At 49.6% G+C, this 17,983-nt stretch overlaps 2 protein-coding genes and 19 non-coding genes across 21 annotated transcripts; all 21 read right to left on the bottom strand.

Moving 5' to 3' along the window:
* Positions 1 to 69: 69 nt before the first annotated feature.
* Trnam-cau (transfer RNA methionine (anticodon CAU)) lies at positions 70 to 141 on the bottom strand. Its single transcript has one exon. It is a non-coding gene; the product is annotated as a tRNA-Met (tRNA).
* Positions 142 to 231: 90 nt separating this feature from the next.
* Positions 232 to 303, bottom strand: Trnam-cau (transfer RNA methionine (anticodon CAU)). The gene has a single exon. It is a non-coding gene; the product is annotated as a tRNA-Met (tRNA).
* A 90-nt stretch (positions 304 to 393) lies between these two features.
* Trnam-cau (transfer RNA methionine (anticodon CAU)) lies at positions 394 to 465 on the bottom strand. The gene has a single exon. It is a non-coding gene; the product is annotated as a tRNA-Met (tRNA).
* Positions 466 to 556: 91 nt separating this feature from the next.
* Trnam-cau (transfer RNA methionine (anticodon CAU)) lies at positions 557 to 628 on the bottom strand. The gene has a single exon. It is a non-coding gene; the product is annotated as a tRNA-Met (tRNA).
* Positions 629 to 719: 91 nt separating this feature from the next.
* Positions 720 to 791, bottom strand: Trnam-cau (transfer RNA methionine (anticodon CAU)). Its single transcript has one exon. It is a non-coding gene; the product is annotated as a tRNA-Met (tRNA).
* Positions 792 to 881: 90 nt separating this feature from the next.
* On the bottom strand, positions 882 to 953 carry Trnam-cau (transfer RNA methionine (anticodon CAU)). The gene has a single exon. It is a non-coding gene; the product is annotated as a tRNA-Met (tRNA).
* Positions 954 to 4,533: 3,580 nt separating this feature from the next.
* Positions 4,534 to 6,077, bottom strand: LOC144150827 (uncharacterized). The gene has a single exon (XM_077682186.1). It carries the CDS (start codon positions 6,050 to 6,052, stop codon positions 4,844 to 4,846), a length of 1,209 nt encoding a protein of 402 aa, XP_077538312.1. The 5' UTR covers positions 6,053 to 6,077; the 3' UTR covers positions 4,534 to 4,843.
* Positions 6,078 to 6,199: 122 nt separating this feature from the next.
* On the bottom strand, positions 6,200 to 6,271 carry Trnam-cau (transfer RNA methionine (anticodon CAU)). The gene has a single exon. It is a non-coding gene; the product is annotated as a tRNA-Met (tRNA).
* A 580-nt stretch (positions 6,272 to 6,851) lies between these two features.
* Positions 6,852 to 6,923, bottom strand: Trnam-cau (transfer RNA methionine (anticodon CAU)). Its single transcript has one exon. It is a non-coding gene; the product is annotated as a tRNA-Met (tRNA).
* Positions 6,924 to 7,014: 91 nt separating this feature from the next.
* Positions 7,015 to 7,086, bottom strand: Trnam-cau (transfer RNA methionine (anticodon CAU)). The gene has a single exon. It is a non-coding gene; the product is annotated as a tRNA-Met (tRNA).
* Positions 7,087 to 7,177: 91 nt separating this feature from the next.
* Trnam-cau (transfer RNA methionine (anticodon CAU)) lies at positions 7,178 to 7,249 on the bottom strand. The gene has a single exon. It is a non-coding gene; the product is annotated as a tRNA-Met (tRNA).
* A 91-nt stretch (positions 7,250 to 7,340) lies between these two features.
* On the bottom strand, positions 7,341 to 7,412 carry Trnam-cau (transfer RNA methionine (anticodon CAU)). The gene has a single exon. It is a non-coding gene; the product is annotated as a tRNA-Met (tRNA).
* A 91-nt stretch (positions 7,413 to 7,503) lies between these two features.
* On the bottom strand, positions 7,504 to 7,575 carry Trnam-cau (transfer RNA methionine (anticodon CAU)). The gene has a single exon. It is a non-coding gene; the product is annotated as a tRNA-Met (tRNA).
* A 91-nt stretch (positions 7,576 to 7,666) lies between these two features.
* Trnam-cau (transfer RNA methionine (anticodon CAU)) lies at positions 7,667 to 7,738 on the bottom strand. Its single transcript has one exon. It is a non-coding gene; the product is annotated as a tRNA-Met (tRNA).
* Positions 7,739 to 7,829: 91 nt separating this feature from the next.
* On the bottom strand, positions 7,830 to 7,901 carry Trnam-cau (transfer RNA methionine (anticodon CAU)). The gene has a single exon. It is a non-coding gene; the product is annotated as a tRNA-Met (tRNA).
* Positions 7,902 to 7,992: 91 nt separating this feature from the next.
* On the bottom strand, positions 7,993 to 8,064 carry Trnam-cau (transfer RNA methionine (anticodon CAU)). The gene has a single exon. It is a non-coding gene; the product is annotated as a tRNA-Met (tRNA).
* Positions 8,065 to 8,155: 91 nt separating this feature from the next.
* Positions 8,156 to 8,227, bottom strand: Trnam-cau (transfer RNA methionine (anticodon CAU)). Its single transcript has one exon. It is a non-coding gene; the product is annotated as a tRNA-Met (tRNA).
* Positions 8,228 to 12,162: 3,935 nt separating this feature from the next.
* On the bottom strand, positions 12,163 to 13,387 carry LOC144150834 (uncharacterized). Its single transcript, XM_077682192.1, has one exon. It carries the CDS (start codon positions 13,354 to 13,356, stop codon positions 12,163 to 12,165), a length of 1,194 nt encoding a protein of 397 aa, XP_077538318.1. The 5' UTR covers positions 13,357 to 13,387.
* A 114-nt stretch (positions 13,388 to 13,501) lies between these two features.
* Trnam-cau (transfer RNA methionine (anticodon CAU)) lies at positions 13,502 to 13,573 on the bottom strand. Its single transcript has one exon. It is a non-coding gene; the product is annotated as a tRNA-Met (tRNA).
* Positions 13,574 to 13,664: 91 nt separating this feature from the next.
* Positions 13,665 to 13,736, bottom strand: Trnam-cau (transfer RNA methionine (anticodon CAU)). Its single transcript has one exon. It is a non-coding gene; the product is annotated as a tRNA-Met (tRNA).
* Positions 13,737 to 13,827: 91 nt separating this feature from the next.
* On the bottom strand, positions 13,828 to 13,899 carry Trnam-cau (transfer RNA methionine (anticodon CAU)). Its single transcript has one exon. It is a non-coding gene; the product is annotated as a tRNA-Met (tRNA).
* Positions 13,900 to 17,983: the final 4,084 nt, after the last annotated feature.

Raw genomic sequence — 17,983 nt, 5'->3', positions numbered from 1 at the left:
TGATCACACAGTCGTGGGACACGGATGTACGACTGAGAAATAAAATGCCACCCGAAAAAGAAAATAGAGTAGCAGAGCGTGGTTTCGATCCACGGACCTCTGGGTTATGGGCCCAGCACGCTTCCTCTGCGCCACTCTGCTGGACACTCACTGTAACTGCTGCTGATCACACAGTCGTGGGACACGGATGTACGACTGAGAAATAAAATGCCACCCGAAAAAAAAATAGAGTAGCAGAGCGTGGTTTCGATCCACGGACCTCTGGGTTATGGGCCCAGCACGCTTCCTCTGCGCCACTCTGCTGGACACTCACTGTAACTGCTGCTGATCACACAGTCGTGGGACACGGATGTACGACTGAGAAATAAAATGCCACCGAAAAAGAAAATAGAGTAGCAGAGCGTGGTTTCGATCCACGGACCTCTGGGTTATGGGCCCAGCACGCTTCCTCTGCGCCACTCTGCTGGACACTCACTGTAACTGCTGCTGATCACACAGTCGTGGGACACGGATGTACGACTGAGAAATAAAATGCCACCCGAAAAAGAAAATAGAGTAGCAGAGCGTGGTTTCGATCCACGGACCTCTGGGTTATGGGCCCAGCACGCTTCCTCTGCGCCACTCTGCTGGACACTCACTGTAACTGCTGCTGATCACACAGTCGTGGGACACGGATGTACGACTGAGAAATAAAATGCCACCCGAAAAAGAAAATAGAGTAGCAGAGCGTGGTTTCGATCCACGGACCTCTGGGTTATGGGCCCAGCACGCTTCCTCTGCGCCACTCTGCTGGACACTCATGTAACTGCTGCTGATCACACAGTCGTGGGACACGGATGTACGACTGAGAAATAAAATGCCACCCGAAAAAGAAAATAGAGTAGCAGAGCGTGGTTTCGATCCACGGACCTCTGGGTTATGGGCCCAGCACGCTTCCTCTGCGCCACTCTGCTGGACACTCACTGTAACTGCTGCTGATCACACAGTCGTGGGACACGGATGTACGACTGAGAAATAAAATGCCACCCGAAAAAGAAAATAGAGTAGCAGAGCGTGGTTTCGATCCACGGACCTCTGGGTTATGGGCCCAGCACGCTTCCTCTGCGCCACTCTGTTTTTTTTTTCTTTATTGCCGGGTTTCAACTCAAACCATAACAGAAGCCACACAACACAGTATTCACTACATTACAATGCTAAATTGCCAGCCCACGGCTCGTTAGTGCTGGCGGGTTAAAATCTCTTGAGATTCACCATGGCTTCTAGGGCCCATAACCATTCAGGTTGTTCGGTCTGGGCTTTATATACATCTCTAACAAATACAATGCTCTCAATAAAGTACTCTCTCGCAGGGCGTGCATTGGGGTCTGCATGCCGTACAGCCATTCGAGTCTTCCACACACTATGCAGGCTTAAAGCCATAAACATGTCATATGGCACCCCTTCAGCGTTGTCAGTCGGCAAGAATCGTATGCCGTAAGGCGTGACAGGTAGGGACTTTTTTAAAGTGCGCTGGAGAATGTCCCAGTGAAATACAGCATCTTCACAATCTAAAAAAATGTGCTCCACCGTCTCCGGTTTTCTACACACGCGACAGTTAATACCTGAAGGGACGAAAAAACCTTTTTCTTCCAGCCAAGGCATCACAGTCAATGTGTTAGTGTGGAGCTGAAAAAAGAACGTTTTTACCGATGACCGTACTGGCATAGCCTTGACTCTTTTCAATACGTCTTTGCCGGACCCTGAAGAGTACATTGATCGGTACATAGGCGTCGGCATTGTAATATCGACCAAGTCTTTGTACAATTTCTTACGTGTTACAGCCGTCAAATAGTCCATCGAGAACCGTACTTTTAGAAAATTAAAAGCCCAGACCACCTCCCGCAGGAATCCTCGCACACTTGCTCCTCTTGTGTGCTCCGCCGACACGACAAAGTCCGGCAAGGCATCTCGAAGTCGCACTTGCAACACTGTACGCAGAAAATGGTCACGTTGATCTCTCAAGAAAATAAACCTTGAGACGACTTGTCTCAAGAAAAGATGAGTGAGACCAACCCCGCCGGTCCTAACTGAGCGAAACAAGTTTGTGCGGCTCGTCCGTTCCCACGTAGAGCCCCAAACAAAGACAGCAAACACTCGGTGTAGTTTTTGTACGCTTACACGCGACATACATAAGGCCTGCAGGACGTACCAGATCTTTGCCACAAGAAATAAATTACAAACGGTAGCTCGCGAAAATATCGACAGGTCATGTCCGCCCCACTTGGACGTTTTGTCTTTGACACATTGAATTTCTTCCGCCCAGTATTGTGCCGTGTCTTGGTAGTGCTCGAGTGGTACGCCTAGGTATTTCACTGGCGTGTCGGTCCACTGAATGTTTCCAAATAAATTCGGCTTAGAACCCCACTTTCCATGCCAAAACCCGATACATTTGTTCCAGTTTATCGCACTGCCAGTGGTTTTGCAGAACGTTGTTGCGTCCTTAACAGCCGCGTTTATACTTTCTGTGTCAGCACAGATAACCGCGATGTCATCCGCGTACGTGAGGATTTTTACTTCACTTTCGTGCAGCTTAAAACCGTTAATTGCATTATTGTGGATGATTTTTAAACAGAAGGGTTCGAGGTAGATTGCGAAAAGCAGGGGCGCCAGGGGACAGCCTTGCTTGACGGAGCATCGTATCGGAAAACTGGCAGTTACATTCTTGTTTACAATTAAACTGGCCTCACACATTGAGTAGCTCATTTTCACCCCTTCTAAAATGACAGATCCTACATTGACATGCCCCAAAATATCGAAGAGTATCTCATGGGATACCCGGTCGAAAGCCTTTTCTAAATCCAATTGCAAAATAGCGGCCTTCCCCCCTAATGCGTCTACACATTCTAAAATGCTTCTTAAGACATGGATGTTGGTCGTAATTGATCTCCCCTTAATCCCACACGTTTGATGTGAACCTACAATGTATTTTATAACGGTCTGTAATCTCTTTCCTAATACTTTCATTAAAATTTTGTAGTCCACGTTTGTGAGACTAATGGGGCGGTAAGCCGTGACTGATAATAGTGCAGTGGTCTCTTCTGATTTGGGAATCAAGACAACGTGAGATTTCTTGAAAGACGTGGGCAGCTGTTTTATTTCGTATGCTTTCTTAACTACTCCATATAGGGCCATTGCTACTTCGCATTTAAAAGCTTTATAAAAACAAGCTCCTAAACCGTCGGGTCCGGGCGATTTCCCCTGGGTCAACTCATCAATTGCACATTCAATTTCCGAAAGGCTGATGGGGGCTTCCAGGTTGGCTTTGATTTCCGCGTCTAACTTTGGCATCAGCGGAAGAAAGTTAGTTGCAAAACCCTCTTCGGTACTGTGCGCCTGTCCCAGAAAATCCCGATAGTGTTCATAAAAGGCTTGTTCTATCTTCTCGCCTTCATGTACTATCTCGCCACGGTAGCTTATCGCTGTTATTTCGTTGCGCTTGGCGTATCTTTTTTCCTCTCCCAACGAGCGTTTCGTGGGCCTTTCGCCAAGCCATAATCGTTCAGTGCGTGCTCGTATTACGGCCCCTCTGTATCTTTCTGCGTCCAGAAGTTCTAGTTCTCTTTTAACTTCCAGTATGCCGTCTTTACACTTGCCCGGGTTCTGCGCTTCCATGCTTACAAGAAACTGGAGTTGGCCTTGCAACTGTTTTTCTTTTTCCTTTTCCTTCTGATGCAATATACTAGCCCTTTCTATCGCGTTAATTTTGACCTCTTGCTTGAAGTTTTCCCAGAGAAGGAAGGCGTCATGCGGATCTCCGTCAAGCAGTTTTCCTAACATGTCTTTTATCCCGTTTACGAATAAATCATCCTGCAGTAACTTCGCATTTAATTTCCATAGCTCCCATTTAAATGAACTATGTCTTTTCTTTCGTCCTATGCACAAAGTGACAAGACTGTGGTCGGTGAAACTAACGGGCTTAACGTCATAGGTATCGCAGGCGGGTACTAGTTCGGCGGAGATGTATATTCGGTCTAATCTGGCGTGACTGACGCCTTGAAAATGTGTATACTGCGTCGTAGTTGCTCCCGCAAATATACACCCTGCATCTTCCAAATTTCTTTCTTGCATCATTGTAGTTAGCAACAATGAACTCGCGTCTCGAACCCGCGCCTTTGACGCTCTGTCCTCCGCTCTACAAACACAGTTAAAATCGCCCAATAACACTAGCATTCTTGGGCAGTCCAAGTAACATTCTAAGCCTTGAAAAAATTGCTTCCGTTCGTATTCCGCATTTGGAGCATACACACATATAACCCTCCATTTTGTTTCAGATATGGTGAAATCACACACTATCGTGCGGCCCAAGGCACATGATATTACATTTTCAACTTCAATGCCGATGGAATTTTTGAGAAGTAAGGCACAGCCACCTGATGTGCCTACGGCGTGGGAAACACAAACATGGTAGCACGCTTTGAAGGGTAACACCATGCGATCCGTCTGCTCCTGGCTTTCAATTTTGGTTTCTTGGACGGCGACAACATCCAAGCTATGTTCCGTACATAGGCGGCTCACCTGGTACTGCCGTTTTTTCGCTGCCAGCCCTCTCACATTTATCGTGGCTACGCGTAGAGCCGTCCCTAACTTGAATGCCATGATCTAACTGCTTGCAGACGGACACACAGCGTTAACTTTCGTTTTTACGCCAAACGTAAACACATTGCCCTTTACGTGCCCACGCTCCCATAATCCCATCGCATACACTTTCACAGTCTATTGTTAGTGCCTCACTTACAAAAGGGAAGTGTTCCATCGCTGTGATGTTCGAGTACGACCAGTCCGACTACCACACACCCGAGAAGACCTAAGGAGTCTGCGATGCCCACGGCGTCGCCGCTGGCCTCCGGTCGGGCGGGATGTTTGGTTTGGGTCTCAGCGTCGCTCGTCGCCCCGTTGACGCTTTCGCTGGTGGCTCATCCAAGGCTGCGTTCTCGTTGTTCTGAGACACTCCGTCTGCGATATCTCGTTGGCGCTTGCTGACGACGCCGCTAGCTGCTGCGTCTGAAACCTCCATTGCATCGGACTTCTCGGCAGATGAAGTAGCCGCCGCCGCACTGCCCTCGTTCTTGACTGCATCAGCATTTTCGGTACCTTCTGGGGCAAATGGAGGGAGGCTCTTCTCCGCTGTCTTTCCTGCTGCATTGTCGTCGTCAATTCCTGGGTGCTGGGGTGTTGTTGACGTAGACAAGGTCACGTCACCTGCTCCGCCCGCAGCTTCCTCGGCGTCAGCCTCGTCCATTAGATGCTCGGACTTATCCTCGCTTCCTGCTGGTCCCGTCACTCTAGCGTATGTAGGAACGCAGTCAGCTTCGACATGGCCGAAACGACGACAAAGTGAACACCGTGGAACACGGCACTCACGTCGAACGTGTCCATGCCGGTGGCACCGCAGGCAGAGTGGTGGTCTTCCGGGAACAACGACGAGGGCGTTGTCCTTGGCAATACGCAGCTGGTGAGGCAGGTCGTCCGGGGTGACCCCTGGCTTGAGCTTCAGGGTGACGAGGCGCGTCGTTGACCCTTTGTTGACACATCCGGACACTCGCCACTGTTCTCGCGAAACGTCGGTTACATTGCCGTACGGAGCAAAAGATGCCCGCACCTCCACGTCCGGAACACCGTGAAGGACCCAGTGCACTTTGAGACGCAATTCCTGGTTGCTTGGGTCGACGACCAGGCACCGACGCGCTTTCACTTTGATGTCACCAGCAGCCAGTATTTTCTTCACTCCTTCCGCACTGCTGAAGGTAACAGCCCACACGTGATTCATTTGGTACGCCCCCAAGGCGATAACCTCGGGGAGCAGTGCCAAATGCGCGAGGGTGTCCCGAAAATCTTCTACGCGATAAGGCCTCGCTCTCATATCGCCGTGCAGAAAAACAGTGTTTGAAACGTACTGACCGGTTGGCAGCTGAGGCAAAAGTACTTGGTAATCCTGCATGTTTTCTTCGTCCGAAACCCTGTTACCGCGGCCCGTCTGGGTCGCAAATACCGCCCCTTTATCGGAGCTCGACATTCACCATCCGCACGCTACGGCGACCGGAAGTTGAATCTCCTCTGCGCCACTCTGCTGGACACTCACTGTAACTGCTGCTGATCACACAGTCGTGGGACACGGATGTACGACTGAGAAATAAAATGCCACCCGAAAAAAAAAATAGAGTAGCAGAGCGTGGTTTCGATCCACGGACCTCTGGGTTATGGGCCCAGCACGCTTCCTCTGCGCCACTCTGCTGGACACTCACTGTAACTGCTGCTGATCACACAGTCGTGGGACACGGATGTACGACTGAGAAATAAAATGCCACGCGAAAAAGAAAATAGAGTAGCAGAGCGTGGTTTCGATCCACGGACTTCTGGGTTATGGGCCCAGCACGCTTCCTCTGCGCCACTCTGCTGGACACTCACTGTAACTGCTGCTGATCACACAGTCGTGGGACACGGATGTACGACTGAGAAATAAAATGCCACGCGAAAAAGAAAATAGAGTAGCAGAGCGTGGTTTCGATCCACGGACTTCTGGGTTATGGGCCCAGCACGCTTCGACTGCGCCACTCTGCTGGACCCTCACTGTAACTGCTGCTGATCACACAGTCGTGGGACACGGATGTACGACTGAGAAATAAAATGCCACCCGAAAAAGAAAATAGAGTAGCAGAGCGTAGTTTCGATCCACGGACCTCTGGGTTATGGGCCCAGCACGCTTCCTCTGCGCCACTCTGCTGGACACTCACTGTAACTGCTGCTGATCACACAGTCGTGGGACACGGATGTACGACTGAGAAATAAAATGCCACCCGAAAAAGAAAATAGAGTAGCGGAGCGTGGTTTCGATCCACGGACCTCTGGGTTATGGGCCCAGCACGCTTCCTCTGCGCCACTCTGCTGGACACTCACTGTAACTGCTGCTGATCACACAGTCGTGGGACACGGATGTACGACTGAGAAATAAAATGCCACGCGAAAAAGAAAATAGAGTAGCAGAGCGTGGTTTCGATCCACGGACCTCTGGGTTATGGGCCCAGCACGCTTCCTCTGCGCCACTCTGCTGGACACTCACTGTAACTGCTGCTGATCACACAGTCGTGGGACACGGATGTACGACTGAGAAATAAAATGCCACGCGAAAAAGAAAATAGAGTAGCAGAGCGTGGTTTCGATCCACGGACTTCTGGGTTATGGGCCCAGCACGCTTCCACTGCGCCACTCTGCTGGACACCCACTGTAACTGCTGCTGCTCACACAGTCGTGGGACACGGATGTACGACTGAGAAATAAAATGCCACGCGAAAAAGAAAATAGAGTAGCAGAGCGTGGTTTCGATCCACGGACCTCTGGGTTATGGGCCCAGCACGCTTCCTCTGCGCCACTCTGCTGGACACTCACTGTAACTGCTGCTGATCACACAGTCGTGGGACACGGATGTACGACTGAGAAATAAAATGCCACGCGAAAAAGAAAATAGAGTAGCAGAGCGTGGTTTCGATCCACGGACCTCTGGGTTATGGGCCCAGCACGCTTCCTCTGCGCCACTCTGCTGGACACTCACTGTAACTGCTGCTGATCACACAGTCGTGGGACACGGATGTACGACTGAGAAATAAAATGCCACCCGAAAAAGAAAATAGAGTAGCAGAGCGTGGTTTCGATCCACGGACCTCTGGGTTATGGGCCCAGCACGCTTCCTCTGCGCCACTCTGCTGGACACTCACTGTAACTGCTGCTGCTCACACAGTCGTGGGACACGGATGTACGACTGAGAAATAAAATGCCACCCGAAAAAGAAAATAGAGTAGCAGAGCGTGGTTTCGATCCACGGACCTCTGGGTTATGGGCCCAGCACGCTTCCTCTGCGCCACTCTGCTGGACACTCACTGTAACTGCTGCTGCTCACACAGTCGTGGGACACGGATATACGACTGAGAAATAAAATGCCACGCGAAAAAGAAAATACAGTAGCAGAGCGTGGTTTCGATCCACGGACCTCTGGGTTATGGGCCCAGCACGCTTCCACTGCGCCACTCTGCTGGACACTCACTGTAACTGCTGCTGCTCACACAGTCGTGGGATATGGATGTACGACTGATAAATAAAATGCCACCCGAAAAAGAAAATGGAGTAGCAGAGCGTGGTTTCGATCCATGGACCTCTGGGTTATGGGCCCAGCACGCTTCCACTGCGCCACTCTGCTTTTTTTTTTATTGCAACATTTCAGTACAAAACAAGCACCATCAAACAAAAACCGGCAACGATAAAACTGCTAGTCATCACCTTGACAGCAGAAAAACGATTAAAATTGTTTGAGGTTGGTCAGTGTTTCCATCACAGGCAACCACTCTGGAGGCTCAGGCTGAGCCCTCCACACTTCAATAATCATACGCATTGAATCAGCGAAATATTCTCTTGACCATTTAGCGTCAACGTCCCTATGGCGTATGGCCATGCGGGATTTCCAAATTGCATGTAGGGCCAGGACCATCACGAGGTCGTAAGGTACTTCGTCACTCTCAATAGGTAAAAACCTAATGCCGTGAGCGTCCAGGGGAAAATCTTTTTTGAGGGTTCGCTGAAGCACGTCCCAAAAGAAGACCCCGTCCCAGCAGTCCAAAAACACGTGTTCTACAGTCTCGGGTTTTCTGCACGGGTAGCAGTCCACCCCACCCGGCAAAAACATTCCCTTTTCCTTCTGCCACGTTTTCACATCAAGGACGCCCAAGTGAAGTTTAAAGAAAAACGTCTTAACCCATGGGCCAATCGCCATACGTTTCACACGCTTGAGCACATCCTGTCCTGGCCCTACACGGTACAGCGATCTATACAATGGAACGGGAAGTACGGAATCAACGAGGTCATTATACAATCTTTTACGCGTCACACTAGATAAGAACTCTAGCGTGAAGCGTGCACGCAAAAACATGGTGGCTTGTACCACCTCACGGAAGTAGCCTTTCGTTGCGCCAAAAGATAAAGAAGCTGACGTTACAACAAAATCAGGAAGCGCTCTGGCCAACTTCACCTGACACACAGTGCGCAAAAAGGAGTCCTTCACATCCCGAAGAAACAAAAAACGATTTACCACTTGACGCAAAAACAGATGCGATAATGACAGGCCACCAAGACGCACGCGCCGAAACAGGTTCGTACGGCTTGTTCTCTCCCATGACGACTCCCAAATCAACATAGCAAAAACTCGGTGCAAGGCCTGTACACGTGCCCGCGAACAATGCAACACCTGTAGAACGTACCACAGTTTGCTAATTAAAAACACATTACACACTGATGCCCTAGCAAATATTGAAAGTCCGCTTCCCTTTCATTTCTCGGCCTTTTCACGCAATTCGACTGTTTGACTGCGCCAATAAGGGTCGCTGTCTACATAGTTCTCGAGGGGCACTCCCAAGTACTTCACTGGCGTCGTCTGCCAGCTGATACACTCGAAAACATTAGGCATACTGTCCCACTGGCCATGCCAGAAACCAACACATTTCTGCCAATTAACACCACTGGCACTGTACTTACAAAAACATTTCAAGGTGTTTACAGCAATGCTTATGCTTCTCCTATCAACAAAAAAAAGAGCAATGTCGTCAGCGTAAGCTAACACCCGCACTTCACACGACTGAAGTTTAAACCCTTTGACGTCTTTGCTCCGGATTACACTTAAACAAAACGCTTCAATGTAGAAACAAAAAAGCAACGGAGACAATGGGCAACCCTGACGAACGGCACGTTGAACAGGAACGGGTGCGCCGATCGTTTTGTTAATAACAAGCCTAGTAGAACACCCAGTGTACGCCATGCGCACACCATTGAGAATAACAGAACCAACATTCACGTGTTCCAACATATTTAACAAAAGTTCGTGCGACACCTGATCGAAGGCTTTAGCCATGTCTACCTGGAGCATTGCCAAAGTCCCTTGCATGGCGTCACAACACCCCAGAACACTTCGGGCAGTATGAATATTTGTAACTATCGACCGCCCTTTGATCCCGCGCGTTTGATGCGGCCCTACCAGGTCCTTTATGACAGTCTGTAAGCGGCCTGCCAATATTTTCATTAAAACCTTATAATCGACATTTGTCAGACTAATAGGACGATACCCAGGGATCTGCCTGAGTTTCGCAACCTCCTCCGATTTCGGTATAAACACAGTGTGCGACACGAGAAAAGAAGGTGGCAGCACACCTTTGTGGTACACCTCAGAGTAAACTCTACATAGGACCGGGCTAATGTCACCCTTAAACGCCTTGTAGAAAGCAGCGCTCAGGCCATCAGGGCCCGGCGTCTTCCCTGGGCTGAACTCGTCGATAGCGCCGCGTATCTCTTCTACTGTAATATCTCTTTCGAGATGCGCCATAACTTCCTCGTCTAAGCACGGTAACAAAGACGTAAACTCTTCTCCAAACTTGACGGCATCGACAGGATGACAAGAAAACAAATTTTTATAAAAGTCACAAAAACAGCGCTCTATATTAGCCTGGTCACTATAAACCACACCTTCGGCTTCAATTTCCACTATCGCATTTCTGCGCGCATACTTCTTTTCCGCGCTGAACGCTCTTTTAATCGGCGCTTCCCCGTGCAAAAATCTCTCAGATCGTGCGCGCACAAGCGCACCCTCATACTTCTCTTTATCTATTACTTCGAGCTGCGCTTTTAATCCTCTAATGTCATCCTTCAACGCCCCGAGCGATTCACATTCTTCCTTAACGTAAACGTCCAGGGTACTTCGTAACCAGGCTTCTCTTTGCTTCTCGTCGTATTTGATTGCGGATGATCTTTCAAGGGCCTTTAACTTAACTTCTTGTTTGAAGAGCTCCCAATTGAGAGTAAAGTTAACGTTCTCTTCTCCACCGAAAAACGTCCGTGCGCATGCATTAACGGCCTCAGTGAAATGTTCATCCTGCAGCAGCTTGTTATTAAGCTTCCAAAGCCCCCAACAGAACGCGTTGCCTGGTTTTACCATTCTACCAACGGTTACGGTCACAAGACAGTGATCGCTGAAGGAAACGGGGGAAACTCGGTAGCTATCACAATCCGGCAGAATCTCTGACGAAACATACACTCTGTCGAGACGCGCATGACTGTTGCCCTGGAAGTGTGTATAGCGAACGGTACCGCTACTGCCAAGGCTATCGCCCACATCTTCCAGCGCGAAGTCAGCGACGATATCAGTTAAAACTATCGTACTCGCATCGCGGAACCTTGTCGAGCTACTTTTGTCTTGCGCAGAACATACGCAATTAAAGTCGCCAAGTAAAATAACGAGCCTCTCCGTATCGGAAAACCCGCGAACATCCTAAAAAAAATCCTTCCTTTCCGCTGCCTTTGTGGGCGCGTACACACAAATCAAGCGCCATTCGCTTGACGATAAAACAAAATCGCACACAACAAAACGCCCACACTCGGACGCGGTGACGGTCTCTAGGGTTGCCCCCAAACTCCTTCGAACCAACAGGGCAACGCCCGCAGACATCCCGACCGCGTGAGCAACGCACACGTCGTACCTCGACGCAAACGGGCGCACCATACGATCTGTCTGCTCCTCTCTCTCAAACTTCGTTTCTTGTACCGCCACTATATCCAGGTCCTGTTCGGTCACTAAACGATACAACTGATTCTGTCGTCTCCTGTCAGCAAGCCCCCGGACGTTAAGCGTGGCAATACGGATTGGCGTGTTTAAATACACCAGGTTAAGAGAGAAAACAAACAGACCCGAAAGCATTTATGCTGATACATTTGACAAATGAAAAAAACAACACAACACCGTAAAAAAACGAAAACACCCCCCCCTCCCCCCATGGAAAAAAAAACAAACGGATCCAACTTGAGCCCGTTGAGAGAGCTTCACTTGACGCTCGTACATACAAAACACCCCAAACCCCCACCCTGAAACGAAGGAAGAACTCTTCGACGCCCAACACACCCCCCCAAAAAACCGCGCAATGACCGCAAGGAAAACCCTTCGACACCCGACACAGAACCAAAAACCCACGTAATACAACTAACGAGCTTAAACCCATGACTAGAACACGCCCTGCACTTTTCTTGCTTTTCAAAGACACACAAAGAAAACTTAAAAATACTTTTAGCAGTCCGAAAACGAAGGCAAGGATGGCGTTCTTACGAATTCTTTGTTGCCGTGGGTCCTCTGTCGTAGGGCGTGTTGAGCTTCGGCTTGAAGCTCGAGCGCCGCGACGTGGGTCCCACACTCACCGACCCCACCGCTACGGAGCCATCCCCCCCTCCGCGTTGTCCGACACTGTCTTGACGCGGCCGCTTGGCCACAGACTGGTCCTGGTCGCCAGTTTTCAAGTCGACGCCCTCTTGGGGGGCGGGAGTTTCCAACGCCGCAAACTGACCCGCCACGCTCACCGGGCTCTCACCGTCGCCGTCGTACGTCAGCTGGTCTCCTTCGTTGACACTTTGCGCAGGTAGCACTACGACGGCGGCTGACTCCTTCACCTCAGCGCTCTTTTCAGGCGGCGCGTCCTCCGTCACCGAGTCTCCTCCGACCCCTGCTGCAGCCGCCTCCGTCTCCTCCTCGTCCATGATGTTCTCCGTTCGGTCCACATCCCCCACCGGTCCGGCCACCTTCGCGTACGTCCGCACGCACTCGTTCGCTTCGTGACCGAAGCGGCGGCAGAGAGTGCAGCGCGGCACCTTGCAGTCGCGCCTCATGTGCCCCGTGCCAGAGCAGCGAATGCACTGCGGGGCCCTGCCGGGCACGACCACGAGCGCCTGCTCGCCTGCGACACGAAGCTGGTGGGGCAGGTCCTCAGCCCTCACGCCCGCGTTGAGATTGAGGGTCACGGACCGCGTCGTCGAGCCCTTGTCGTGGACGCCTTGAACACGCCAGCGCTCCCGTGAAACTTCGCTGACCCTCCCGTAGGGAGCCAGCGCAACTCGTACGTCGTCCTCGGTCACGTTGTAAAGCAGCCAGTGGAGCTTCAGCCGCAGGTCCTGGTTGGCAGGGTCAATGACGAGGCAGTGTCGACCTTTGACGTGAAGCTCCTTTGCTTCCAAGATCTTCTTGACGCCTAGCTCCGACTTGAACGTCACCGCCCATACGTGACTCATTTGGAACGCCCCCAAGGCAAGTACCTCAGGGAGCAATTCCAGCCGAGCCAAAGTATCGCGGAAATCTTCAACGCGATACGGGCGCGCACGCATGTCACCGTGCAAAAAAACGGTATTAAAAACAATACGTCCTGTAGGCAATGTCGGCAACGAAACTTGATAACAATCGTCCTGAGCAAGAAACCTGTTACCGCGGCCGGGAACGGCCGCATTAACCGCTCCTGAGGAGCCCTGCATCCTGCGTCCGTTCACTGTGGTGGCCGGAAGCAGAATCCACTGCGCCACTCTGCTGGACACTCACTGTAACTGCTGCTGATCACACAGTCGTGGGACACGGATGTACGACTGAGAAATAAAATGCCACCCGAAAAAGAAAATAGAGTAGCAGAGCGTGGTTTCGATCCACGGACCTCTGGGTTATGGGCCCAGCACGCTTCCACTGCGCCACTCTGCTGGACACTCACTGTAACTGCTGCTGCTCACACAGTCGTGGGATACGGATGTACGACTGAGAAATAATATGCCACGCGAAAAAGAAAATAGAGTAGCAGAGCGTGGTTTCGATCCACGGACCTCTGGGTTATGGGCCCAGCACGCTTCCACTGCGCCACTCTGCTGGACACTCACTGTAACTGCTGCTGCTCACACAGTCGTGGGATACGGATGTACGACTGAGAAATAAAATGCCACCCGAAAAAGAAAATAGAGTAGCAGAGCGTGGTTTCGATCCACGGACCTCTGGGTTATGGGCCCAGCACGCTTCCACTGCGCCACTCTGCTGGACACTCACTGTAACTGCTGCTGCTCACACAGTCGTGGGATACAGATGTGCGACTGAGAAGTGAAATTCCACCCGCAAAGAAAAGAAAAAAGAAACAGTAGCAGAGCGTGGTTTCGATCCACGGACCTCTGGGTTATGGGCCCAGCACGCTTCCACTGCGCCACTCTTTTTTTTTTTATTACCGTTTTTCAAAACACACATCACGTGAAGGGTAGATTAAAAACCGTCTTCCATGCTTTGGCTGACGGAAAAACTTAAAATAAACATCAAAAGTACACAGTTCTTCCAAAACTGGCAGCCATTCGTGGTCAGAGTCTTGTAGCTTGTGGATCTCGTACAGCATGGTTATACTTTGTGCAAAGTACTTGCTCACAGTGAGCGCTTCAGGATCAGCATGGCGTACGGCCATCCTCGACCTCCAAATGGCATGCAGGCCTAGGGCCATGATAAGATCGTACGGCACACTGCTGTCACTATGTACAGACAGAAACCGTATACCATCTGGTGAAACGGGCAGGTCTTTCTTTAAAGTCCTTTGCAAGACATCCCAGAAAAAAATGGCGTCCCAGCACTCCGTGAAAACATGCTCAACTGTTTCTGGCTTTCCACATAATGTGCAATTTGTTGGCCAGGGAACAAACAAACCTTTTTCTTCCATCCAAGTTTTAACAGGGAGGGTGTTGGTGTGCAACTTAAAGAAAAATGTTTTCACGGACGCTGGGACAGCCATTTTCTTTACCCGAGATAAAACATCCTGACCAAGAACAGAGCTGTATAACGATCGATACAGGGGTACCGGAAATAGCATTTCTTTCAAATTCTTGGTGAGCGTCCTCCTCGATACGGTTGATAGGTATTCGAGGGAAAACCGCACAGAAAGAAACTTGACCGAATCTACTACCTCCCTCATGTAGCCTTTGATTGTTCCACATCTTTCATTCGCAGAGGAGACAATAAACATGGGCAATGAACTGGCTAGTGATCCTTGCATGAAAGTTCGTAGAAAGGGTTCTTGCGAGTCTCGCAAAAACAAAAACCGGTTGACAAGCTGTCTGACATAAATGTGACATAGGCCGACACCACCTTCCCTCACCCGTCGAAAGAGATTAGTTCTACTACAGCGCTCCCACACCGATGACCATATGAAGACAGCAAACACACGATGTATTCTCTGAACATGAACTCTAGAACAGTGAAGGACTTGTAACACGTACCACAGTTTGGCTAAAAGAAAAAGATTGCAGACTGTGGCACGAGCAAAAACCGACAATGCGCGACCACCCCACTTTGTTGTCTTTTCACGCAACCTTGCTGTTTCCCCTTCCCAGTACTCGTCGTTTTGTTCGTACTGGTCCAAAGGTACCCCCAGATAGCGCACCGGCGTACGCGACCACACCACGTTCTCAAACACACAAGGTGCCGATTCCCACTCCCCATTAAAAAAACCGGTACATTTCGACCAGTTAACAGAACTATTCGTCACATGACAAAAATCCTTGGTTATCCTTATCGCTTTGCTAATACTTTCCTTGTCTTCACAGAAAACAGCTACATCGTCAGCATATGTAAGCAGTTTCACCTCACTCGAGTGAAAACGAAAGCCGCGCAACTCAGTGTCATGAATTATTTTTAAACAAAATGGTTCCAAAAACAAACAAAATAACAGGGCATCCCTGCCTGACAGAAGACAAGATGGGTATACTTTGTGTGACATTTTTGTTGACAATTAATTTTGTTGAGCATTCACTGTACGCCATGCGTACTCCCTCCATCACAACCTCACCCACATTCACATGTTCCAGAACGCAAAACAAAATATCGTGACACACTCTGTCAAATGCTTTTTCATAATCGATTTGAAGCATGGCAACTCTTTTACAAAATAAATCACAACATTGCAACACGCTACGCGCGACGTGAACATTAGTTAGTATACTTCTGCCCCGTATACCGCACGTCTGGTGCGGACCCACTACATCTCTTATTACTCCCTGCAGCTTTTGAGCAATTATTTTCATTAGTACTTTGTAATCTGTATTAGCCAAGGTTATTGGCCTAAAGCCAGTAACAGATTGGCGTTTTATTCTGTCTTCGGACTTTGGGATTAACACAGTGTGTGTTCGCACAAAGGAGGGCGGCAGTACTTGTGTTTGATACGCTTCGCTAAAGACCAAAAACAAAAAAGGGGCCACAATCTCTATAAACTTCTTGTAGAACGCTGCACCTAAACCGTCAGGGCCCGGAGATTTCCCCCCTTTTAAATACCTTACGGCTTTCTCGACTTCGGCTAACGTTATGGGCTCTTCTAATCTCTTTTTCACATCATCATCTAACCGGGGCATGAATTGAAGGAAGTCTTTTTTGAATTCATCAACTTTCGGTGCAGCGTACCTAAACAGCTGCTGGTAATGTTCCACAAAAGCTTTTTCGATTCGCACTTCATCCCGCATAAGTTCACCACGCCACAGTATTTCCTCGTTTGCGTTCCTTTTTGCGTAGCTTGCCTCGTCACTCAGCGACCTTTTAGTGAGGGCTTCCCCGGATGAAAACTTCTCAGCCCTTGCCCGAATGGTTGCACCCCGGTACCTCTGTATGTCTATTGCCTCTAACTTATTTTTAATTGTCCTTATATCATCACGAAACAGGCCTGGGCTTTCGCACTCAAGCTTCAGTAACTGCTGTAAATTACCTTTTAGCTTGTTTTCTTTTTCCCTCTCTAGCCGTTTGATTGCCGTTCCTCGTTCTATTGCACACATTTTCCATTCTTGTTTACATAGTTCCCATTTGGTACCCCAGTTCATGTGTTCTACGTTCTGGTATTTGCGGAATACTTCTTCCACTGTTTGGGTGAAGTTCTTGTCGTCCAATAACTGCGAGTTCAGTTTCCATAATTCCCAACTGAACTTTTTGGAATTGTCCCTTTTCTTTCCCAACAAAAACGAAACCAAACAGTGATCGCTAAATGAGACATCGTTAACGCAGTAGCTTCCGCACATTGACGCTATTTCAAACGAAACATAAACCCTATCAAGTCGCGCGTGACTTGCGCCTTGAAAGTGCGTGAACCTCAGTGCGCTGCTGTTTGCCGCGCAATGCGCGACATCTGCGAGCTCGTTATCTTCAAGCAAGTCGCCAAGAACCTTTGCACTTTGATCGCTTGCTCGATGTGGCCCGTTTCTATCGTTTGACTCACAAACACAGTTAAAATCCCCGAGTAAAAAAATGCTTCCTTCGTATTTTAACCATGTAGACATGCTTTCGAAGAATAACACTCTTTCTCGCACCACATTTGGGGCGTATATACAAAGCACACGAAATTCAAAACCGCAATAACTATAATCACAGATCACCAGCCTGCCCGTTTCACACGTAACAACATTTTTGACATCAATCCCAATACCATTCCTAACAAAAAGGCAGCACCCCCCCCCCCCCCCCGAAGTTCCTACAGCATGGCTAACGCATACGCTAAATCGACTATTAAAGGTTCGTACCATGGTCTCGGTGCAGTCTTCACTTTCAATTTTCGTTTCTTGGATGCCCAAAATATCGATTTCTTTTTCATCAACCAATCTTTTAAGCTGACACTGCTTTCGGCGAGCTCCCAGACCCCGTACGTTTAAAGTGGCAAAGCGTAGCGGTCTTTCAAGCACTGCCATTATTTATAGTGAAGACTGCGCCGCGAGCAAGGAAACAAAAAAGGGTGAACGAACCGATGGTTGTAGAAACGATGAACCAAGAAGGTCTGCTGGGCGTAGTTTGCTGATGAAGGTTGCGCCGTCCGTGGTAGCGCCTCTTATTTTACAGCGTCTTTTCAAAGCACTACAACAACGCCGTTCCCGTCCCCTCATCACTCTGCTGTCGTACTAAGTCTCTGAGGGTTTCACCTTGGCTCTGTCCGGAGGGATGTTGGACTTGGGTTTTAGCGTTGACCGTCGACCTTGGGGTGCGGATTTTGCCGGCGGCTCCTCCGTGCCCAGTTCACCGATGCCTTCGTCATTCGCGTCGGCCTCCCTTGCACGCTTCGCGCTGGCGTTGAAGGACCCCGCTTCCGCGGTTTCCATCTCGTCCGCCTCAGCGTGG

Source organism: Haemaphysalis longicornis, unplaced genomic scaffold (assembly GCF_048455015.1).
Source record: "Haemaphysalis longicornis isolate Haplotype H1 unplaced genomic scaffold, Haemaphysalis longicornis Haplotype H1 scaffold_80, whole genome shotgun sequence".
NCBI lineage: Eukaryota > Metazoa > Arthropoda > Arachnida > Ixodida > Ixodidae > Haemaphysalis > Haemaphysalis longicornis.
The sequence above is the reverse complement of the archived record's forward strand: the minus strand, read 5'-3'. Positions and strand labels throughout refer to the sequence as shown.

Bases quoted from the DNA above. Each gene is read 5' to 3' on its own strand.
- LOC144150827 (XM_077682186.1), bottom strand. From the start codon at position 6,052: ATGTCGAGCTCCGATAAAGGGGCGGTATTTGCGACCCAGACGGGCCGC.
- LOC144150834 (XM_077682192.1), bottom strand. From the start codon at position 13,356: ATGCAGGGCTCCTCAGGAGCGGTTAATGCGGCCGTTCCCGGCCGCGGT.